The 21,593-nt window shown below is 56.2% G+C and overlaps 1 protein-coding gene across 1 annotated transcript in view; it reads left to right on the forward strand.

Annotated features, from left to right (window-relative positions):
* The first annotated feature begins 4,016 nt into the window (after positions 1 to 4,016).
* Positions 4,017 to 21,593, forward strand: part of LOC140404118 (phosphomannomutase 1-like) — a 23,046-nt gene continuing 5,469 nt past the window's right edge. Inside the window, 3 exon segments of the mRNA XM_072492536.1 lie at positions 4,017 to 4,163; positions 7,478 to 7,595; positions 13,744 to 13,824. Of these exon segments, the coding sequence (XP_072348637.1) occupies positions 4,089 to 4,163; positions 7,478 to 7,595; positions 13,744 to 13,824 (274 nt within the window). The 5' untranslated portion in view covers positions 4,017 to 4,088.

The raw sequence follows: 21,593 nt of genomic DNA on the forward strand, positions 1-21,593 counted from the left end.
CCTTCGTTGCTAGAGGAATGGAGTTTAAGACTAGGGAGGTTCTGCTGCAATTGTATAAGGTGTTAGTGAGGCCACACCTGGAGTATTGTGTTCAGTTTTGGTCTCCTTACTTAAGAAAGGACGTACTTCCCCCCATCTCTCTTCCCCCCATCTCTCTTCCCCCCATCTCTCTCTTCCCCCCCATCTCTCTCTTCCCCCCCATCTCTCTCTTCCCCCCCCATCTCGGGGCAGCACGGTAGCACAAGTGATTAGCACTGTGGCTTCACAGCGCCAGGGTCCCAGGTTCGATTCCCTGCTGGGTCACTGTCTGTGCGGAGTTTGCACGTTCTCCCCGTGTCCGCGTGGGGTTTCCTCCGGGTGCTCCGGTTTCCTCCCACAGTCCAAAGACGTGCAGGTTAGGTGGATTGGCCATGCTAAATTACCCGTAGTGTCCATAAGGGTTGGGAGGGGTTATTGGGTTGCGGGGATAAGGTGGAAGTGAGGGATTAATGTGGGTCGGTGCAGACTCGATGGGCCGAATGGCCTCCTTCTGCACTGTATGTTCTATGTAATCTATGTACTGGCACTGGAGGGTGTGCAGAGGAGATTCACTAGGTTAATCCCAGAGCTGAAGGGGTTGGATTACGAGGAGAGGTTGAGTAGACTGGGACTGTACTCGTTGGAATTTAGAAGGATGAGCGGGGATCTTATAGAAACATATATAATTATGAAGGGAATAGATAGGATAGATGCAGGCAGGTTGTTTCCACTGGCGGGTGAAAGCAGAACTAGGGGGCATAGCCTCAAAATAAGGGGAAGTAGATTTAGGACTGAGTTTAGGAGGAACTTCTTCACCCATAGGGTTGTGAATCTATGGAATTCCTTGCCCAGTGAAGCACTAGAGGCTCCTTCATTGAATGTTTTTAAGATAAGGATAGAGAGATAGTTTTTTTGAAGAATACAGGGATTAAGGGTTATGGTGTTCGGGCCGGAAGTGGAGCTGAGTCCACAAAAGATCAGCCATGATCTCATTGAATGGTGGAACAGGCTCGAGGGATCTGTGGCCTACTCCTGCTCCTAGTTTCTTAAGTTGCTTCTCTCTTGCGCACCTCCCCAGCTCTGCTCTTTCCCATGGCCAATGCGCGAGAGGAAACCACTCCAGGCTTCCCCCCCATGCTCTCGTCGGACCCCCCCAGCTCTCTCTTCCCCCCCATCTGCTCTCGGTCCCCCCCATCTCTCTCTCTCGGCCCCCCATCTCTCTCTTCCCCCCCATCTCTCTCTTCCCCCGCATCTCTCTCTTCCCCCCCATCTCTCTCTTCCCCCCCATCTCTCTCTTTCCCCCCATCTCTCTCTTTCCCCCCATCTCTCTCTTTCCCCCCATCTCTCTCTTTCCTCCATCTCTCTCTTTCCTCCATCTCTCTCTTTCCCTCCATCTCTCTCTTTCCCTCCATCTCTCTCTTCCCCCCCATCTCTCCTCTTCCCCCCCCATCTCTCTCTTCCCCCCCATCTCTCTCCCCCCCCCCCATCTCTCTCTTCCCCCCCATCTCTCTCTTCCCCCCCCATCTCTCTCTTCCCCTCCATCTCTCTCTTTCCCTCCATCTCTCTCTTTCCCTCCATCTCTCTCTTTCCCTCCATCTCTCTCTTTCCCTCCATCTCTCTCTTTCCCTCCATCTCTCTCTTTTCCCCCCATCTCTTTCCTCCCATCTCTCTCTTTCCTCCCATCTCTCTCTTTCCTCCCATCTCTCTCTTTCCTCCCATCTCTCTCTTTCCTCCCATCTCTCTCTTTCCTCCCATCACTCTCTTTCCTCCCATCTCTCTCTTTCCCCATCTCTCTTCCCCCCCCCCATCTCTCTTCCCCCCCATCTCTCTCCCCCCCATCTCTCTTCCCCCCCATCTCTCTTCCCCCCCCATCTCTCTTCCCCCCCATCTCTCTTCCCCCCCCATCTCTCTTCCCCCCCCATCTCTCTTCTCCCCCCCCATCTCTCTTCCCCCCCATCTCTCTTCCCCCCATCTCTCTTCCCCCCATCTCTCTTCCCCCATCTCTCTTCCCCCCCCATCTCTCTTCCCCCCCCCATCTCTCTTCCCCCCCCATCTCTCTTCCCCCCCCATCTCTCTCTTCCCCCCCCCCATCTCTCTTCCCCCCCCATCTCTCTTCCCCCCCATCTCTCTTCCCCCCCCATCTCTCTCCCCCCCCATCTCTCTTCCCCCCCCCATCTCTCTTCCCCCCCCATCTCTCTTCCCCCCCCCATCTCTCTTCCCCCCCCATCTCTCTTCCCCCCATCTCTCTCTTTCCCCCCCATCTCTCTCTTTCCCCCCCCCATCTCTCTCTTTCCCCCCCCCCCCATCTCTCTCTTCCCCCCCCCCATCTCTCACTTCTCCCATCTCTCTCTTCCCCCATCTCTCTCTTCCCCCATCTCTCTCTTCCCCCATCTCTCTCTTCCCCCATCTCTCTCTTCCCCCATCTCTCTCTTCCCCCATCTCTCTCTTCCCCCATCTCTCTCTCTTCCCCCCATCTCTCTCTTCCCCCCATCTCTCTCTTCCCCCCATCTCTCTCTTCCCCCATCTCTCTCTTCCCCCCCATCTCTCTCTTCCCCCCCATCTCTCTCTTCCCCCCCATCTCTCTCTTCCCCCATCTCTCTCTTCCCCCCATCTTTCTCTTCCCCCCATCTCTCTCTTCCCCCATCTCTCTCTTCCCCCCCATCTCTCTCTTCCCCATCTCTTTCCCCCCATCTCTCTCTCCCCCCCCATCTCTCTCTCCCCCCCCCATCTCTCTCTCCCCCCCATCTCTCTCTCCCCCCCTCAACTCTCTCTTCCACCCCCCTTCAACTCTCTCTTCCCCCTTCAACTCTCTCTTTCCCCCCCCCTCAACTCTCTCTTCCCCCCCCCCATCTCTCTTCCCCCCCCCATCTCTCTTCCCCCCCCCATCTCTTTTCTCCCCCCCCATCTCTTTTCTCCCCCCCCATCTCTTTTCTCCCCATCTCTTTTTCTCCCCATCTCTCTTTTCTCCCCATCTCTCTCTTTCCCCCCATCTCTCTCCCCCCCCATCTCTCTCCCCCCCCCCATCTCTCCTCTTCCCCCCCCCCCCCCCCCATCTCTCTCTTTCCCCATCTCTGTATTTTCTATGTTCTCTCTTCCCGGCCCACATCTCTCTCTCCACCTCTCTCCCCCCCCCCCCCCATCTCACCTCTTTCCCCCCCCCCCATCTCACCTCTCCCCCCCCCCATCTCACCTCTCCCCCCCCCCATCTCACCTCTTCCCCCCCCCCATCTCACCTCTTCCCCCCCCCCATCTCACCTCTTACCCCCCCCCATCTCACCTCTTCCCCCCCCCCATCTCACCTCTTTCCCCCCCCCCATCTCACCTCTCTTTCTCACCCCCCCCACACACCTCTCTCTTCCCCCCCCCCACACACCTCTCTCTTCCCCCCCCCCACACACCTCTCTCTTCCCCCCCCCCCACACACCTCTCTCTTCTCCCCCCCCCCCCACACACCTCTCTCTTCCCCCCCCCCACACATACACCTCCCTCTCCCCCCCCCACACACCTCTCTCTCCCCCCACACACCTCTCTCCCCCCCCCCCCACACACACCTCTCCCCCCACCTCTTCCCCCCCACACCTCTCCCCCCCCCCCACACACACACCTCTTCCCCCCCCCCCCACACACACCTCTTCTCCCCCCCCCCCCCCCCATCTCTCGTCCCCATCTCTCTCTCTCCCCTCATCTCTCTTTCCCCCATCTCTCTCCCACCTTCTCCCTACCCCTCGCTCCCTCTCTGCACCACACTCCCTCTCTCTCACCCCAACTCTCTCTCCCTCTCCCATTCTCTCTCTCCCTCTCCCATTCTCTCTCTCTCTCTCTCTCTCAGACGTGTCCACAATGCAATGTGATCTGTGTCGTCAGTTGCAGAGTGGGTGTCAGTTTCGGAACCAGCAGCACTGAGCCGGGCCGGGCTGGACCGGGAGGTGGGGGGCTGATCTGGGCTGGAGCGGGGGGGCTGATCTGGGCTGGAGCGGGGGGACTGGGCTGGGCTGGAGCGGGGGGACCGGGCTGGGCTGTGCTGAGCTGAGCGCTGGACCCACAACCCGGCAGCGACTGGGAGCTGGGACATGGCCGGAAGGCGGTGTGAACCGTGCACCTTGTGCCTCTTTGATGTGGACGGGACCCTCACCCCAGCCCGGCAGGTAAGTAGGGGGAGGGCAGGAGGACCTTGTCCAAGGTCAAACCCCCCAGGATCTCACACTGTGAACTGGAGGATCCACAGCTCAGTGTGTCCTGTGTGTGGTTTTTAAATTTACAGTACCCACTTATTTTTTTCCAATTAAGGGGAAATTTAGCACGGCCAATCCACCTAACCTGCACATCTTGGGGTTGTGGGGGTGAGACCCACGCAGACACGGGGAGAATGTGCAAACTCCACACGGACAGTGACCCAGAGCCGGGATCGAACCCGGGTCCTCGGCGCCAGTGTGTGTTTATGTGTGTGTGTAATGTGTGCATTCCAGTCTATCATGAGAATTGGCTCTCAGAGCCTCCTTCAAAAACACTGGATACGCAGAGGACAACACTCACATTGATCCCAAGAGCAGCTCAGTCTTTATTTATTTTTATTTAACAAAAAAAAACCTTTACGTGGAGAGGGCTGGCATGCAAAGAAAGGGTGGGGGGGGGGGAGAAGTAATGTGACACACTGTCCAGACCCCTATCTGGACAACTCCATCCAGTCAGCCCCAGAAGTGAACCCTCCCCATTAACATGGGGAATTAGGAATACTTGTCCGAACTGTTCATTTCTGGGGCTCTGGGCAATGCACTCGAGCCAGGGGTATGTTGGCCTTTGGAAGGATTTTAATTCGGACAAATGTGAGGTAATGCACTTTGGAAGGTCTAATACAGATGGGAAATATACAGTAAATGGCAGAACCCTGAAGGATATTGACAGGCAGAGGGATCTGGGTGTACAGGTCCACAGGTCATTGAAAGGGGCAACACAGGTGGAGATGGTAGTGAAGAAGGCAAACGGCATGCTTGCCTTCATCGGACGGGGCATTAAGTATAAAAATTACAAGTCATGCTGCAGATTATAGTTAGGCCACACTTGGAATTTAGTGTCCAATTCTGGTCGCCACACTACCAGAAGGATGTGGAGGCTTTGGAGAGAGTACAGAAGAGGTTTACCAGGATGTTGCCGGGTCTGGAGAGTATTAGGTATAAGGAGAAGTTGGAGAAATTTGGTTTGTTCTCACTGGAACGACGGAGGTTGAGGGGCGACCTGATAGAGGTCTACAAGATTATGGGGGGCATGGACAGAGTGGATAGTCAGAAGCTTTTTCCCAGGGTGGAAGAGTAAATTACATGGGGACATAGGTTTAAAGTGCGAGGGGCAAAGTTTAGAGATGTGTTTTTTGATTGGTTGATCAAATATGAAAGTAGACACTCTCCCGAGGCATTGCTCCCAGTTGGTACGAGGCCTGAAGGACAGGCTCAGCTCTGTGGGGTCCCCGATTAACATTGCACTCGCCCACTGACGTCCTAATGAAGCTGAGGGGGGGTTGCCACCCCTGACACACCGGTCTGCCACACACTGGTACGATCCCCACCAGCAGGGCCTCCTCCGCCTCCAAACTCGTCAGATTGCAAAGAGGAGCTTGACAGCCAGACAACTGGACAATCGTTAGGGGCAACACAGAGACACACTGGTTAGCGAGGTGCAGGTTAGGTGGATTGGCCATGGTCAATTGCCCCTCAGCATCCAAATGCGTGCAAGTTCGTTGGATGTGGGCAGCACGGTGGCGCCCTGCTGCCTCACTGCGCCGAGGTCCCAGGTTCGATCCCGGCTCTGGGTCACTGCCCGTGTGGAGTTTGCGCATTCTCCCCTTGTCTGCGTGGGTTTCGCCCCCACAACCCAAAGATGTGCAGGGTAGGTGGATTGGCCACGCTAAATCGCCCCTTAATTGGAAACAATTAATTGGGTACTCTAAATTATTTTTTTTTAAGTTTGTTGGATGTACGGGGCTAGGGTGAGGGAGTGGGCCTGGGTAGGGTGCTCTCCCAGAGGGTCGGTGTACACTCGATGGGCTGAATGGCCTCCTTCTGCACTGTAGGAATTCTATGGTTCTATGAACATAAAGGCAACGGGTATGGTGCAGGACTGATTGGCTGGGAGGTTTCCCAGGCTGAGGGGGAGATTTGAAAAGTTACTATTATTACCTTTGGCTTTTGAGCAGGTTGAGGGCCTCTTTGCTGATAATAGTCGATGTGATTCTGAGGCAGATTGCCGTGGGCTCAAGCCCCACATCCAGAAGCGTGCGCACAATCTGGGTCACTGTCCGTGTGGAGTTTGCACATTCTCCCAGTGTCTGCGTGGGTTTCGCCCCCACAACCCAAAGATGTGCAGGGTAGGGCAACACGGTGGCCCAGTGGGTTAGCACTGCTGCCTCACGGCGCCGAGGTCCCAGGTTCGATCCCGGCTCTGGGTCACTGTCCGTGTGGAGTTTGCACATTCTCCCCGTGTCTGCGTGGGTTTCGCCCCCACAACCCAAAGATGTGCAGGGTAGGTGGATTGGCCACACTAAATTGCCCCTTAATTGGAAAAAATGAATTGGCTACTCTAAATTTACAAATATATATATTTTTTAAAGCGTGCGCACAAAGTGCTGGACTGAGGGAGGGCTGCCTTGTCAAAAGTGTCATCTTTCCAATGGGACATTATATATTTTTTAATTTAGTGGCCAATCCACCTCCCCTGCACATATCTGGGATGTGGGGGTGAGACCCACGCAGACACGGGGAGAATGTGCAAACTCCACACGTGCAGTGACCCGGGGCCGGGATCGAACCCGGGTCCTCGGCGCCGTGAGGCAGCAGTGCTGACCACTGCGCCACCCAGTCTCTCCGGTAAATATCAATGACCCCACTGCATTGTGGTTAGCACTGGGACTTGTCCGGACTAACAACTAAACTCTCAATAAGCATCGCTTGGAGATGGGATGGGGGGAGAAGAACCACAATTGATCTGGACATTGTCATTGCTTCCTGTGGGAGCTTGCTGTGCACAAGTTAGCCCCATCACCATTAGCAGAGCAGCGACGCAAAGAGTACTTTATCGTTTTGGGTGTCCTGAGGTTGCATTTATTTCTGGGATGTGGGTGTCGCTGGGCTGGGACAACATTTATTGCCCATCCCTAGTTGCCCCTTGAGAAGGTGAAGGTGGTGGTGGTGAACCGCTTTGCTGAACCACCACGGTCCGTGTTGTGTATAAAGGCAAGTGTGACGGTGGGTTGCTTCCATTAGTGAGTTGAGAATTACCCCCACCCCTGCCGATCTGCCTCCGCTGTCTCTCCAGGTCAAGATCAAAAGCCCCAGCTGATTTGTCACAAATATAAACCAAATCGAACATTTTGGTGCAGGAGCCGTGAGAGACCCTTACCCCAACCCCCCTTATCCCCGCCCCCTCCCCACCCACCCGCCTTCTCATTTCCTCCCCCTTTCTCTCTCAGAAAATCGCGCCTGAGCTGGACGAGTTTTTCCAACAGCTGCGGAAGGTGGTGAAGATCGGTGTTGTGGGAGGGTCGGATTACATCAAGATAGCCGAGCAACTGGGGGAAGGAGAGGAAGGTGAGTCTGCCTGGCTTTGGGCGTGAGGGTGTGAAGCAGGAAATCGGGTTCTCCAGATTGTCTGGTCAGTTTCCCCAATGTGAGGCCCTTGAATTGTTTTTTTGCGAGGCCGCGCGTGGTTAATTTAACCCGGAAGGTGATCAGTGCGGAACCTTCCGGGCTGCTGTGTGTCAGCGTACAGTCCAAAGATGTGCAGGCTAGGTGGGGGTACAGGAATAGGGCGGAGGTTGTGAGCCTAGGTATGGGGCTCATTCGAAGGGCCGGCGCCGAACTGATGGGCTGAATGGCCTCCTCCTGCAGTGTAGGGATCCTGTGCTTCTGTGAAACGTTGGTCGGAAGCTCCCTTGGGGGGTACCAGCTCTGTCATGTCAGCTGGGCAGCCACCATGATGGTTCTTGGATGTACTGTCAGCATCGCTGAAAAAATAAAGAGACGGCTGTCAAAGCTTTGACATCTTGCACTCATCAGGACAGTTCGCAAGAAGTTGCCCAACTGTGACGAAGGAACAACAATTTATACTGCACAAGAAGAGAGTGTTGATTGTTTGGACTCTGATTGGTGAGGACATTGCAATGGAGAATTAGCATGGGAGAGTTAACTGCTCAGCTTTGGTCAAATTCAAACCAGGCAGGTCGATTCTGATTGGTCAAGATATTGCTCTGAGGAATGTACCAGGGAATGGCTGTTCCCTAAGCTTTTGTTTGAATGAAAAAGGTGCAATGAGTACACATGTTCCTCCTGTCTGTGTGTGATTATGTAGCTTCGAGCAAGCGAACCCGGCTGACGATCGTAAATTGGCTTAGAGCATAATTCTCAACATAATTGGGATTAGAACATAGAACATAGAACAATACAGCGCAGTACAGGCCCTTCGGCCCACGATGTTGCACCGAAACAAAAGCCATCTAACCTACACTATACCATTATCATCCATATGTTTATCCAATAAACTTTTAAATGCCCTCAATGTTGGCGAGTTCACTACTGTAGCAGGTAGGGCATTCCACGGCCTCACTACTCTTTGCGTAAAGAACCTACCTCTGACCTCTGTCCTATATCTATTACCCCTCAGTTTAAAGCTATGTCCCCTCGTGCCAGCCATTTCCATCCGCGGGAGAAGGCTCTCACTGTCCACCCTATCCAACCCCCTGATCATTTTGTATGCCTCTATTAAGTCTCCTCTTAACCTTCTTCTCTCCAACGAAAACAACCTTAAATCCATCAGCCTTTCCTCATAAGATTTTCCCTCCATACCAGGCAACATCCTGGTAAATCTCCTCTGCACCCGCTCCAAAGCCTCCACGTCCTTCCTATAATGCGGTGACCAGAACTGTACGCAATACTCCAAATGCGGCCGTACCAGAGTTCTGTACAGCTTCAACATGACCTCCTGACTCCGGAACTCAATCCCTCTACCAATAAAGGCCAACACTCCATAGGCCTTCTTCACCACCCTATCAACCTGGGTGGCAACTTTCAGGGATCTATGTACATGGACACCTAGATCCCTCTGCTCATCCACACTTCCAAGAACTTTACCATTAGCCAAATATTCCGCATTCCTGTTATTCCTTCCAAAGTGAATCACCTCACACTTCTCTACATTAAACTCCATTTGCCACCTCTCAGCCCAGCTCTGCAGCTTATCTATATCCCTCTGTAACCTGCTACTTCCTTCCACACTATCGACAACACCACCGACTTTAGTATCGTCTGCAAATTTACTCACCCACCCTTCTGCGTCTTCCTCTAGGTCATTGATAAAAATGACAAACAGCAACGGCCCCAGAACAGATCCTTGTGGTACTCCACTTGTGACTGAACACCATTCTGAACATTTCTCATCAACCACCAACCTCTGTCGTCTTTCAGCTAGCCAATTTCTGATCCACATCTCTAAATCACCCTCAATCCCCAGCCTCCGTATTTTCTGCAATAGCCTACCGTGGGGAACCTTATCAAACGCTTTGCTGAAATCCATATACACCACATCAACTGCTCTACCCTCGTCTACCTGTTCAGTCACCTTCTCAAAGAACTCGATAAGGTTTGTGAGGCATGACCTACCCTTCACAAAGCCATGCTGACTATCCCTGATCATATTATTCCTATCTAGATGATTATAAATCTTGTCTCTTATAATCCCCTCCAAGACTTTACCCACTACAGACGTGAGGCCCACCGGTCTATAGTTGCCGGGGTTGTCTCTGCTCCCCTTTTTGAACAAAGGGACCACATTTGCTATCCTCCAGTCCTCTGGCACTATTCCTGTAGCCAATGATGACATAAAAATCAAAGCCAATGGTCCAGCAATCTCTTCCCTGGCCTCCCAGAGAATCCTAGGATAAATCCCATCAGGTCCTGGGGACTTATCTATTTTCAGCCTGTCCAGAATTGCCAACACCTCTTCCCTACGTACCTCAATGCCATCTAATCTATTTACCTGGAGCGCAGCATTCTCCTCCACAACATTATCTTTTTCCTGAGTGAATACTGACGAAAAATGTTCATTTAGTATCTTGCCTATCTCTTCAGACTCTACACACAACTTCCCATCCCTGTCCTTGACTGGTCCTACTCTTTCCCTAGTCATTCGCTTATTCCTGACATACCTATAGAAAGCTTTTGGATTTTCCTTGATCCTTCCTGCCAAATACTTCTCATGTCCCCTCCTTGCTCGTCTTAGCTCTCTCTTTAGATCCTTCCTCGCTACCTTGTAACTATCCATCGACCCAACTGAAACTTCACACCTCATCTTCACATAGGCCTCCTTCTTCCTCTTAACAAGAGATTCCACTTCTTTGGTAAACCACGGTTCCCTCGCTCGGCACCTTCCTCCCTGCCTGACCGGTACATACTTATCAAGAACACTCAGTAGCTGATCCTTGAACAAGCTCCACTTATCCAGTGTGTCCAACACTTGCAGCCTACTTCTCCACCTTATCCCCCCAAGTCACGTCTAATGGCATCATAATTTCCCTTCCCCCAGCTATAACTCTTGCCCTGCGGTGTATACTTATCCCTTTCCATCCTTAACGTAAACGTCACCGAATTGTGGTCACTGTCCCCAAAGTGCTCACCTACCTCCAAATCCAACACCTGGCCTGGTTCATGACCGAAAACCAAATCCAATGTGGCCTCGCCTCTTGTTGGCCTGTCAACAAACTGTGTCAGGAAGCCCTCCTGCACACACTGTACAAAAAATGACCCATCTAATGTACTCGAACTATATCTTTTCCAGTCAATATTTGGAAAGTTAAAGTCTCCCATAATAACTACCCTGTTACTTTCGCTCTTATCCAGGATCATCCTCGCCATCCTTTCCTCTACATCCCTAGAACTATTTGGAGGCCTATAAAAAAACTCCCAACAGGGTGACCTCTCCTTTCCTGTTTCTAACCTCAGCCCATACTACCTCGGAAGATGAGTCCCCATCTAGCATCCTCTCCGCCACCGTAATACTGCTCTTGACTAGCAGCGCCACACCTCCCCCTCTTTTGCCTCCTTCTCTGAGCTTACTAAAACACCTAAACCCGGGAACCTGCAACATCCATTCCTGTCCCTGCTCTATCCATGTCTCCGAAATGGCCACAACATCGAAGTCCCAGGTACCAACCCATGCTGCCAGTTCCCCTACCTTATTTCATATACTCCTGGCATTGAAGTAGACACACTTCAAACCACCTCCCTGAACACTGGCCCCCTCCTGCGACGTCAAATCTGAGCTCCTGACCTCCATACTCTCATTCTCCCTTACCCTAAAACTACAATCCAGGTTCCCATGCCCCTGCTGCATTAGTTTAAACCCCCCCCCCCCCAAAGAGCACTAACAAATCTCCCCCCCCAGGATATTTGTGCCCCTCAGGTTCAGATGTAGACCATCCTGTCTGTAGAGGTCCCACCTTCCCCAGAAAGAGCCCCAGTTATCCAGAAATCTGAATCCCTCCCGCCTGCACCATCCCTGTAGCCACGTGTTTAATTGCTCTCTCTCCCTATTCCTCATCTCACTATCACGTAGCACGGGCAACAACCCAGAGATAACAACTCTGTTTGTTCTAGTTCTGAGCTTCCATCCTAGCTCCCTGAAAGCCTGCCTGACATCCTTATCCCCTTTCCTACCTATGTCGTTAGTGCCAATGTGGACCACGACTTGGGGCTGCTCCCCCTCCCCCTTAAGGACCCGGAAAACACGATCCGAGACATCACGTACCCTTGCACCTGGGAGGCAACATACCAAACGTGCGTCTCTCACGCTCCCACAAAATCTCCTATCTGTGCCCCTGACTATCGAGTCCCCAATTACTAATGCTCTGCTCCTCTCCCCCCTTCCCTTCTGAGCAACAGGGACAGACTCCGTGCCAGAGGCCCGTACCCCATGGCTTACCCCTGGTAAGTCCCCCCCCCCCCCCCCCCCACAAGTATCCAAAGCGGTATACTTGTTTCTCAGGGGAACGACCGCAGGGGATCCCTGCACTGACTGCTTTTTCCCAGTCCCTCTTACAGTTACCCATCTATCTCCAATCTTTGGTGTAACTAATTCCCTGAAGCTGCTATCTATGACCCCCTCTGCCTCCCGAATGATCCGAAGTTCTTCCAACTCCAGCTCCAGTTCCCTAACTCGGTCTTGGAGGAGCTGGAGATGGCAGCACTTCCTGCAGGTAAAATCAGCAGGGACACTAACTGCATCCCTCACCTCAAACATCCTGCAGGAGGAACATTGCACTCCCTTCCCTGCCATTCCTCTAACTTTCTAACAAGATCTGGCTAACAACTAAATTAAATTTTTTATATAAAAAAAAATATTAATAACAATAATAAAATATGGTACTTACCTCACACCAAAGGGTTTTATTATTAGGTTAGAGGAGGAGGGCGGGTGGGAGACACTACACGCGTAGTGTCTCGGGTTTCCTCTTGACTATTGTTTAGCAAACGTTGTCCAATTGTGGAAACATATTCAATGTTGGACACTGTTTTGGTGAAGGGACATGTGGTTTGATATGATCCACCAGTCTGACGTGCAGCCTACATACCTGGCATCACACCAACACTGAAATTCATATACTACATTACTCATTAGTCTGATAGGCAGAACATCTTTTTAATGGTGATAGAGAACCCCTCAGAAAGGTTTAGAGGAAAGAGAGTTCATCGCCCTGCTCCATTTCAAAGGTGAATTTGAGCCCAGGATTAAGCCCAGAAGGAAATTGTCACAGGCAGCTGTGGATTAAAATAAAGCAAACATATCCACGTATCAGAAATATGCAAGGCCGAGGTGTCATTCCATCAAAAGGCTTCTCATGCAAACCGGTGGAGATATTTGTGAGAGCGGAGCCTAAACACCTGTTGGCTGAGCCCCCAGCTCCCTGGGGTTCCTACCTCAGGGCAATGCTGTGACCAGTCGGAGTCGACCTGCCCAGTTCGAATTTGGAAAAAACTGGGCAGTTAAATGTTCCCTGCTGCACTCTCCATAGCAACGTCTCCACCAATCAGAGTCCAATCAGCACTCTCTTCTCATGCTGTAGAAGTTGTCTCCCCCCCCCCCCCCCCGTTACTGTCGGCAATTTCTTGCGAGCTGATGAGTGCAAAATGAAAAGCTTCCATAGCATGACTTTATTTTCCGCAATACTTCGGTTCTGCGCTACCAGGCGGCGATTAGTGGGGTTTTTAACATAGAATTTACAGTGCAGAAGGAGGCCATTCGGCCCATCGAGACTGCACCGGCTCTTGGAAAGAGCACCCTACCCAAGGTCAACACCTCCACCCGATCCCCATAACCCAGTAACCCCACCCGACACTAAGGGCAATTTTGAACACTAAGGGCAATTTATCATGGCCAATCCACCCTTTTTTCTGGCCCTTTATGCGGCGTTGCACCCCTGCCGTGGGACACTGCGACGGCGAAGGGTGACATGAACGGGAAACCCCGTTGATGTCTGCGGGACCAGAAGATTCCACCACCGCTGCAGGACATCCGTGGAGGGGGAGGGAAATCCCACCCACTTTGTGTTGTCGATAGTCAGAAGGAAGTGCTCTTTCTGCAGCCATTCCCTTGCACACTGCCCCCAGCCAGAGGAGCATGTTGGGAGTCCGAGCTGATCTGAACACCGTACCTCATGCTTACCCGCCTCTCCCTTCCTTTCTGCAGTCATTCAGAAATTCGATTACGTCTTTGCTGAAAATGGAACAGTCCAGTACCGAGATGGAAAATTCATCACCAAGGAGGTAGGTTCATCAATCAACCAAGCGACGCTTGAGTGAAGGTGGGACGGTAACATCACCCCCAAGGCCATAACCGCTGACCTAAACCCAGGAGGGGTACAGGGGCATGGGGAGAGCGCGGGGCATGGGGTTGAGATAGAGAATCAGCCGCGGTCACATTGATCGGCGGCCCAGGCACCAACCGCCGAACGACCGATTCCTGCTCCTGTTTTCAATGTTTCTGGGTTCCACACGGCATTTAGTTTCACCAACACAGCACTTAAGTCCAAAACGGACGGTGGCACAGTGGGTTAGCCCTGCTGCCTCACGGCGCCGAGGTCCCAGGTTCGATCCCGGCCCCGGGTCACTGTCCGTGTGGAGTTTGCACATTCTCCCCGTGTCTGCGTGGGTTTTGCCCCCACAATCTAAAGATGTGCAGGGGCAATTTAGCGTGGCCAATCCACCTACCCTGCACATCTTTGGGTTGTGGGGGCGAAACCCACGCTGACACGGGGAGAATGTGCAAACTCCACACGGACGGTGACCCAGGGCCGGGATCGAACCTGGGACCTCGGCGCCGTGAGGCAGCAGTGCTAACCACTGCGCCACCGTGCCGCCCTAAATAACTTTGTCAATAGTGAAGAGGGATCCCGTCTCTGGGTCACTGTCCGTGTGGAGTTTGCACATTCTCCCCGTGTCTGCGTGGGTTTCGCCCCACAACACAAAGATGTGCAGGGTAGGTGGATTGGCCACGCTAAATTGCCCCTTAATTGGAAAAAATGAATTGGGTACTCTAAATTTTTTTTTTTAAATACTGAAGATGGAGACATGTCACCAAGGCGTTTGTCTTGCCCACTTCAGGGTAAATACTACTCGCCTGAAGTATAAATTGTTGTGGTAATTTGAAATTTGCCATTCTTGCATTTGTCCTGATGTGTGCGAAATGAAAAGCTTCAACATGCCTCTCTTTTCAGTGAGATTCACGATCTGCACTAAAATGCTATATGAACTTGGCAGGTCGGGCAGCATCTGTGGAAAGAGCAAGAGTGAACCTTTCAGCCCCTCTCATCAGAACCTCATAGAATCCCTGCAGTGCAGAGGGAGGCCATTCGGCCCATCATGTCTGCACCAGCCCTCTGAAAGAGCACTCCACCCAAACCCATTTCCCACCCCCAAAACCCTTTAACCTAACCTCCACGTCCCTGGATACCAAGGGGAGTTTAGCATGGCCAATCCACCGGACCTGCGACGGTCATTCCCAGTGTCCCTGTCCCTGTTTTTATCACAAAAACTAGGAGCCAGGTGGAGGCCAGTCGGCCCTTCGAGTGGGAAGTGCCTGCCTCACAGATGTTGAACTGTACTGTGACGCAGTCTGCAGTTGAATAGCTAACGAAGGCTTTGTCGAAGCTCACACGTAAAAGACTGTTTTGGGGTCCTGGGTTGAAAGGCAAGGAGAGATTGAAACTGACGAGACGGGATCCTGAAACAGAACTTGAGTGAATGGGGCAGAAATGTCAGAGGTAATGTCCAACATGGAGGATAGTTGGTCAACAGGGTCTGAGCCCAGCAACTTGGTCTGGACAAAACATACAGACATAAACAGTGTCAAATCTATTGGATAAAAGTGTTGCATCCGTCTCGGGCAAGTGTCTCCCAGGTGTGAGCGGGGTCAGTGTTGAGGAGGAAGGGGCTCTCTGGGAGAGTGTAGCCACCTGGGTTGGCCACTTCCCGACTTAAAATGGAGATCCGCAAAGAATGCAGGGAAGTTCAGTCAGGCCGGGAAAAACTGGCAGGTGCAAAGTTCCTGTGTATTAAAACTTGCAGAAGCCCAGACAGCACTGAAACCAACAGCCATCTGCATACTAATGAGCGATCCCCGGGAACAATCGAAACATTTAAGGTGAATAAGGCCAAGCCAGACTCCTCGGCGCCAGCAGGAGCCAAGACAAAGGAAGACCGACGGACACTCGGGAACCGCCCAGCGATCAGGGAACAGCTCCAGCATTGGAGAAATCGATCCAAGTGATCGGAACGCAGTCCAATCACTTGGAACAGGTACGGGGTCCGCCCCGAACGGCCCCTGGGGACTATAAAGTAGAGTCCCCAAGTTCAATTCGTCCTTCTTGGCAGGGTCACTCAGCAGCTCGAAACAACCCTTGACAGTGACCTGCCTAGCCGCTACATCAACCAAGTAAGTCTCCAGTCGACGCTCGCTACGAGATAGGCGCTCCGAGCTACCAGTCCATACCAGCTTTGAATCCCGCAGACTCAGAATCGAACGAAAGGCCATTTGTTCCCCTGACCTGGTGGGCCAGTCCGAAGCTAAGTATAGGCCTTTTAGTGTTAGAGATAGTCTAGTAAGTAGAGTTTTATGCATGAGTAGTGATTTACTGTGTATAATAAATGTGTTTTCGATTTAAATCTTACTAATTTTCGAGTTATTGACCATTACTTGAACTTGAACCTCGTGGTGGTATCATAAAGATACCTGGCGACTCGAGAGCAAGGGTTATAAAACAGAGCAAATTAAATAAAGACACAAAGGGCAACACATTAAGAGCCAACCAAAGTTAGCAACAAGTGGTCTCACCAGGTCTGGAGGCTGTTCCTCGCAGGGTGTCGGGCAGCGAGGGTTAGCTGCTGACCCTGTGGAAGGCTCTGTATCCCTGGGGCTTGAGATAAAAGATTTTAAATCGACGAGACGTGGACCAGCAAGAAGGGGAAGCTTCTTCCCCCGGGGAATTGTGAGGATTCGAGGGTTGGTGAGGACGGTATTCATTCCCAGTGTTTGTGGCTGAGGGTGGAGTGATGTGGATTGGGGAGTGGGGAATGCAGGAGGAATACGGGGTGGAGGCGAACACTGGGTGATGGGCAGAATGGCCTGATCCAGGTGGTGATGTGTTTTGGAGTCTCACTGGGAATATTAGTGATGAAATAAATGACCAAAAAAAGTCCAAAAGAAATGTGGATGGAATGTGGAGCTGAAATGTGAGAATCTGTCCCTGGACTTTGCTCTTTATTGTTTTGGTATGTTCCACTTTCACATCCCTTTTTAACCAGTGTGTCTCCACCACCACCCCTCCCCCCTTACCCTCCTCAACATTCCCCTCCCTCCCCCACACTCTCCCCTCCTCACCCTCCCCTCCTCACCAACCCCAACCTTCTTCCTCCCGTCCTCACCCCCTCACCCTCCTCCCTCCCCCACCCTCTCTCCCTCCCCCTCCCTCCTACTCCCACCCTCCTCATTCTTCCCATTTTCTCCCTCTCTTCCCTCACCACCCCCCTCCCACTTAAGTACCTCCACTCTCTGTCCTCTCCCTCCCTCCCCCACCCATCTACCTCCCTCCCCACCCATCTACCTCCCCTCCCCCCACCCATCTGCTTCCCCTCCCCCACCCATTCCCCTCCCCCACCCATCCCCTCCCCCACCCATTCCCCTCCCCCAACCCATTCCCCTCCCCCACCCAATCCCCTCCCCCACCCATTCCCCTCCCCACCCATTCCCCTCCCCCACCCATTCCCCACCCCCACCCATCCCCTCCCCCACCCATCCCCTCCCCCACCCATTCCCCCCCCCACCCATTCCCCTCCCCCACCCATCCCCCCCCCACCCATTCCCCTCCCCCACCCATTCCCCTCCCCCACCCATTCCACCTCCCCCACCCACTACCTCCCCCACCCATCTACCTCCCCCAACCCATCTACCTCCCCACCCATCTACCTCCCCCACCCATCTACCCCCCCCACCCATCTACCCCCCACCCATCTACCCCCCACCCATCTACCTCCCCCACCCATCTACCTCCCCCACCCACTACCTCCCCCACCCATCTACCCCCCCACCCATCTACCCCCCCCACCCACCAACCCCCCCACCCATCTCACTCCCCCTCCCCCACCCATCTCACTCCCCTCCCCCACCCATCTCACTCCCCTCCCCCACCCACTCACTCCCCTCCCCCACCCATCTCACTCCCCTCCCCCACCCATCTCACTCCCCTCCCCCACCCACTCACTCCCCCCCCCACCCATCACACTCCCCTCCCCCACCCATCTCACTCCCCTCCCCCACCCATCTCACTCCCCCCTCCCCCACCCATCTCACTCCCCCACCCCCACCCATCTCACTCCCCCTCCCCCACCCAACTCACACCCCCTCCCCCACCCATCTCACTCCCCCTCCCCCACCCATCTCACTCCCCCTCCCCCACCCATCTCACTCCCCCCTCCCCCACCCACTCACTCCCCCTCCCCCACCCATCTCACCCCCCTCCCCCACCCATCTCACTCCCCCTCCCCCACCCATCTCACTCCCCCCTCCCCCACCCATCTCACTCCCCCACCCCCACCCATCTCACTCCCCCTCCCCCACCCAACTCACTCCCCCTCCCCCACCCATCTCACTCCCCCCACCCCACCCATCTCACACCCCCTCCCCCACCCATCTCACTCCCCCCCCCCACCCATCTCACTCCCCCACCCCCACCCATCCACTCCGCCTCCCCCACCCATCTCACTCCCCTCCCCCACCCATCTCACTCCGCCTCCCCCACCCACTCACTCCCCCTCCCCCACCCATCTCACTCCCCCTCCCCCACCCATCTCACTCCCCCCTCCCCCACCCATCTCACTCCCCCTCCCCCACCCATCTCACTCCCCCTCCCCCACCCATCTCACTCCCCCTCCCCCACCCATCTCACTCCCCCTCCCCCACCCATCTCACTCCCCCTCCCCCACCCATCTCACTCCCCTCCCCCACCCATCTCACTCCCCCTCCCCCACCCATCTCACTCCCCCTCCCCCACCCATCTCACTCCCCCTCCCCCACCCATCTCACTCCCCCTCCCCCACCCATCTCACTCCCCCTCCCCACCCATCTCACTCCCCCTCCCCACCCATCTCACTCCCCCTCCCCCACCCATCTCACTCCCCCTCCCCCACCCATCTCACTCCCCTCCCCCACCCATCTCACTCCCCCTCCCCCACCCATCTCACTCCCCCTCCCCCACCCATCTCACTCCCCCTCCCCACCCTTCTCACTCCCCCTCCCCCACCCTTCTCACTCCCCCTCCCCCACCCATCTCACTCCCCCTCCCCCACCCATCTCACTCCCCCTCCCCCACCCATCTCACTCCCCCTCCCCCACCCATCTCACTCCCCCCTCCCCCCACCCATCTCACTCCCCCACCCATCTCACTCCCCCTCCCCACCCATCTCACACCCCCTCCCCCACCCATCTCACTCCCCCTCCCCCACCCATCTCACTCCCCCTCCCCCACCCATCTCACTCCCCCTCCCCCACCCATCTCACTCCCCCTCCCCCACCCATCTCACTCCCCCCTCCCCCACCCATCTCACTCCCCCTCCCCCACCCATCTCACTCCCCCCTCCCCCACCCATCTCACTCCCCCTCCCCCACCCATCTCACTCCCCCTCCCCCACCCATCTCACTCCCCCTCCCCCACCCATCTCACTCCCCCTCCCCCACCCATCTCACTCCCCCCTCCCCCACCCATCTCACTCCCCCTCCCCCACCCCATCACTCATGTCTCTTCCCTCTCCTCCCTCCCTTCTCCCCTTTTACCCTCTCGCTACCCTCCCACGCCCCCCTCTTCTCCTTCCATCGATTCCAACTCTCCTCTTGCCCCTCTCCCCTGCTTCCACTCCCTCATTCCCTCCCCCTCCTCTCTGGCTCCCTTCCCCCTCCTTCTCCTTCCATTTTCTCTCTCTCCCTCCCCTCCCCACCCATCTCATTTCCCCCCCCTCTCCCTCGCCCATCTCCCCCTCCTCCCTCGCCCATCTCCCCCTCCTCCCTCGCCCATCTCCCCCTCCTCCCTCGTCCATCTCCCCCTCCTCACTCGCCCATCTTCCCCCTCTCCCTTGCCCATCTACCCCTCCTCTACCCCTGCTATTCCCTCCCCTGCCCTCCCTCACAAATCTCCATTCCCTTCCCTCCCCCTCCCTCTCCTCCCCCTCCCTCTCCTCCCTCCCCTCCCCTCCCTCCCTCCCCTCCCTCACCTCCCTCCCCTCCCTCCCCTCCCTCCCCTCCCCTCCCCTCTCCCCCTCCCTCCCCTCCCTCCCTCCCCTCCTCCCTCCCCTCTCCCTCCCCCTCTCCCTCCCCCTCTCCCTCCCCCTCTCCCTCCCCCCTCTCCCTCCCCCACTCCCTCCCCCTCTCCCTCCCCCTCTCCCTCCCCCTCTCCCTCCCCCTCTCCCTCCCCCTCTCCCTCCCCCTCTCCCTCCCCCCCTCTCCCTCCCCCTCTCCCTCCCCCTCTCCCTCCCCTCTCCCTCCCCTCTCCCTCACCCCCTCCCTCACCCTCTCCCTCCCCCTCTCCCTCCCCCTCTCCCTCCCCCCTCCCCTCCCCCTCCCTCCTCCCTCCTCCCTCCCCCTCCCCCTCCCCCCTCCCCCTCCCCCTCCCTCTCCCCCTCCCCCTCCCCTCCCCCCTCCCCCTCCCTCTCCCCCCTCCCCCTCCCTCTCCCTCTCCCTCCCCTCCCCCTCCCCCCTCTCCCTCTCCTCCCCCTCCCTCCCCCTCCCCCTCCCTCCCCTCCCCCCTCCCCCTCCCCTCCCCCTCCCCCTCCCCTCCCCTCCCCTCCCTCCCCTCCCCTCCCCTCCCCTCCCCTCCCCTCCCCTCCCCTCCCTCTCCCTCCCTCCCTCATCCCTCCCCTCCCTCCCTCTCCTCCCCCTCCTCTCCCTCTCCCTCCCCTCCCCTCCCCCCCCCTCTCCTCCCCACCCCCTCTCCTCCCTCCCTCTCCTCCCTCTCCTCCCCTCCTCTCCTCCCCTCCTCTTCCTCTCCCTCCCCCTCCCTCCCTCTCCCCCTCCCCCTCCCTCCCTCTCCCCCTCCCCCTCCCTCCCCCCCCTCTCCCTCCCCTCCCTCTCCCTCTCCTCCCCCTCCCTCTCCCTCCCTTCCCCCTCCCTCCCCCTCCCTCTCCCTCCCTCTCCTCCCTTCCCCCTCCCTTCCCCCTTCCTCCCTCCCCCTCCCTCTCCCCCTCTCCCTCCCTCCCTCTCCCTCCCTCTCCCCCTCTCCCCCTCTCCCCCTCTCCCCTCTCCCTCCCCTCCTCTCCCCTCCTCTCCCCCTCCCTCCCCTCCCTCCCCTCCCCTCCCTCTCCTCCCTCCCCTCCCCCTCCCTCTCCTCCCCTCCTCTCCTCCCCTCCTCTCCCTCCCCTCCTCTCCCTCCTCTCCTTCCTCTCCCTCTCCCTCCCTTCCCCCTCCTCCTCCTCTCCCTCCCCCTCCCTCTCCCTCCCTCTCCCTCTCCCTCCCTCTCCCTCTCTCCCCCTCTCCTCCTCTCCTCCTCTCCCCCTCCCCTCCCCTCCCCTCCCCTCCCCTCCCTCTCCCCTCCCCCTCCTCTCCCTCTCCCCCTCTCCCTCCCCTCCCCTCCCCTCTCCTCCCCTCCTCTCCCTCCCCTCCCCTCCCCCTCCCTCTCCTTCCTCCTCCTCTCCCTCTCCCTCTCCCCCTCCCCTCCCCTCCCCTCTCCTCCCCTCCCCTCTCCTCCCCTCCCTCTCCTCCCCTCCCCTCCTCTCCCTCTCCCTCCCCTCCTCCCTCTCCCCTCCCCCTCCCCCCTCCCTCCTCCCTCCTCTCCTCCCTCCCTCCCTCCCTCCTCTCCCCCTCTCCTCTCCCCTCCTCCCCTCCCTCCCCTCCCCTCTCCCACTCCCCTCTCCCCCCTCCCCCCTCCCCTCTCCCTCCCTCCTCTCCTCCCCCTCCTCTCCCTCCCTTCCTCCCTCCCCTTCCCTCCTCCTTCCTCTCCCTCTCCCTCCCTCTCCCCTCCCTCTCTCCCCTCTCCCCCTCTCCCCCTCTCCTCCCCT

Source organism: Scyliorhinus torazame, chromosome 29 (genome assembly GCF_047496885.1).
Source record: "Scyliorhinus torazame isolate Kashiwa2021f chromosome 29, sScyTor2.1, whole genome shotgun sequence".
Taxonomy (NCBI): Eukaryota; Metazoa; Chordata; class Chondrichthyes; order Carcharhiniformes; family Scyliorhinidae; genus Scyliorhinus; species Scyliorhinus torazame.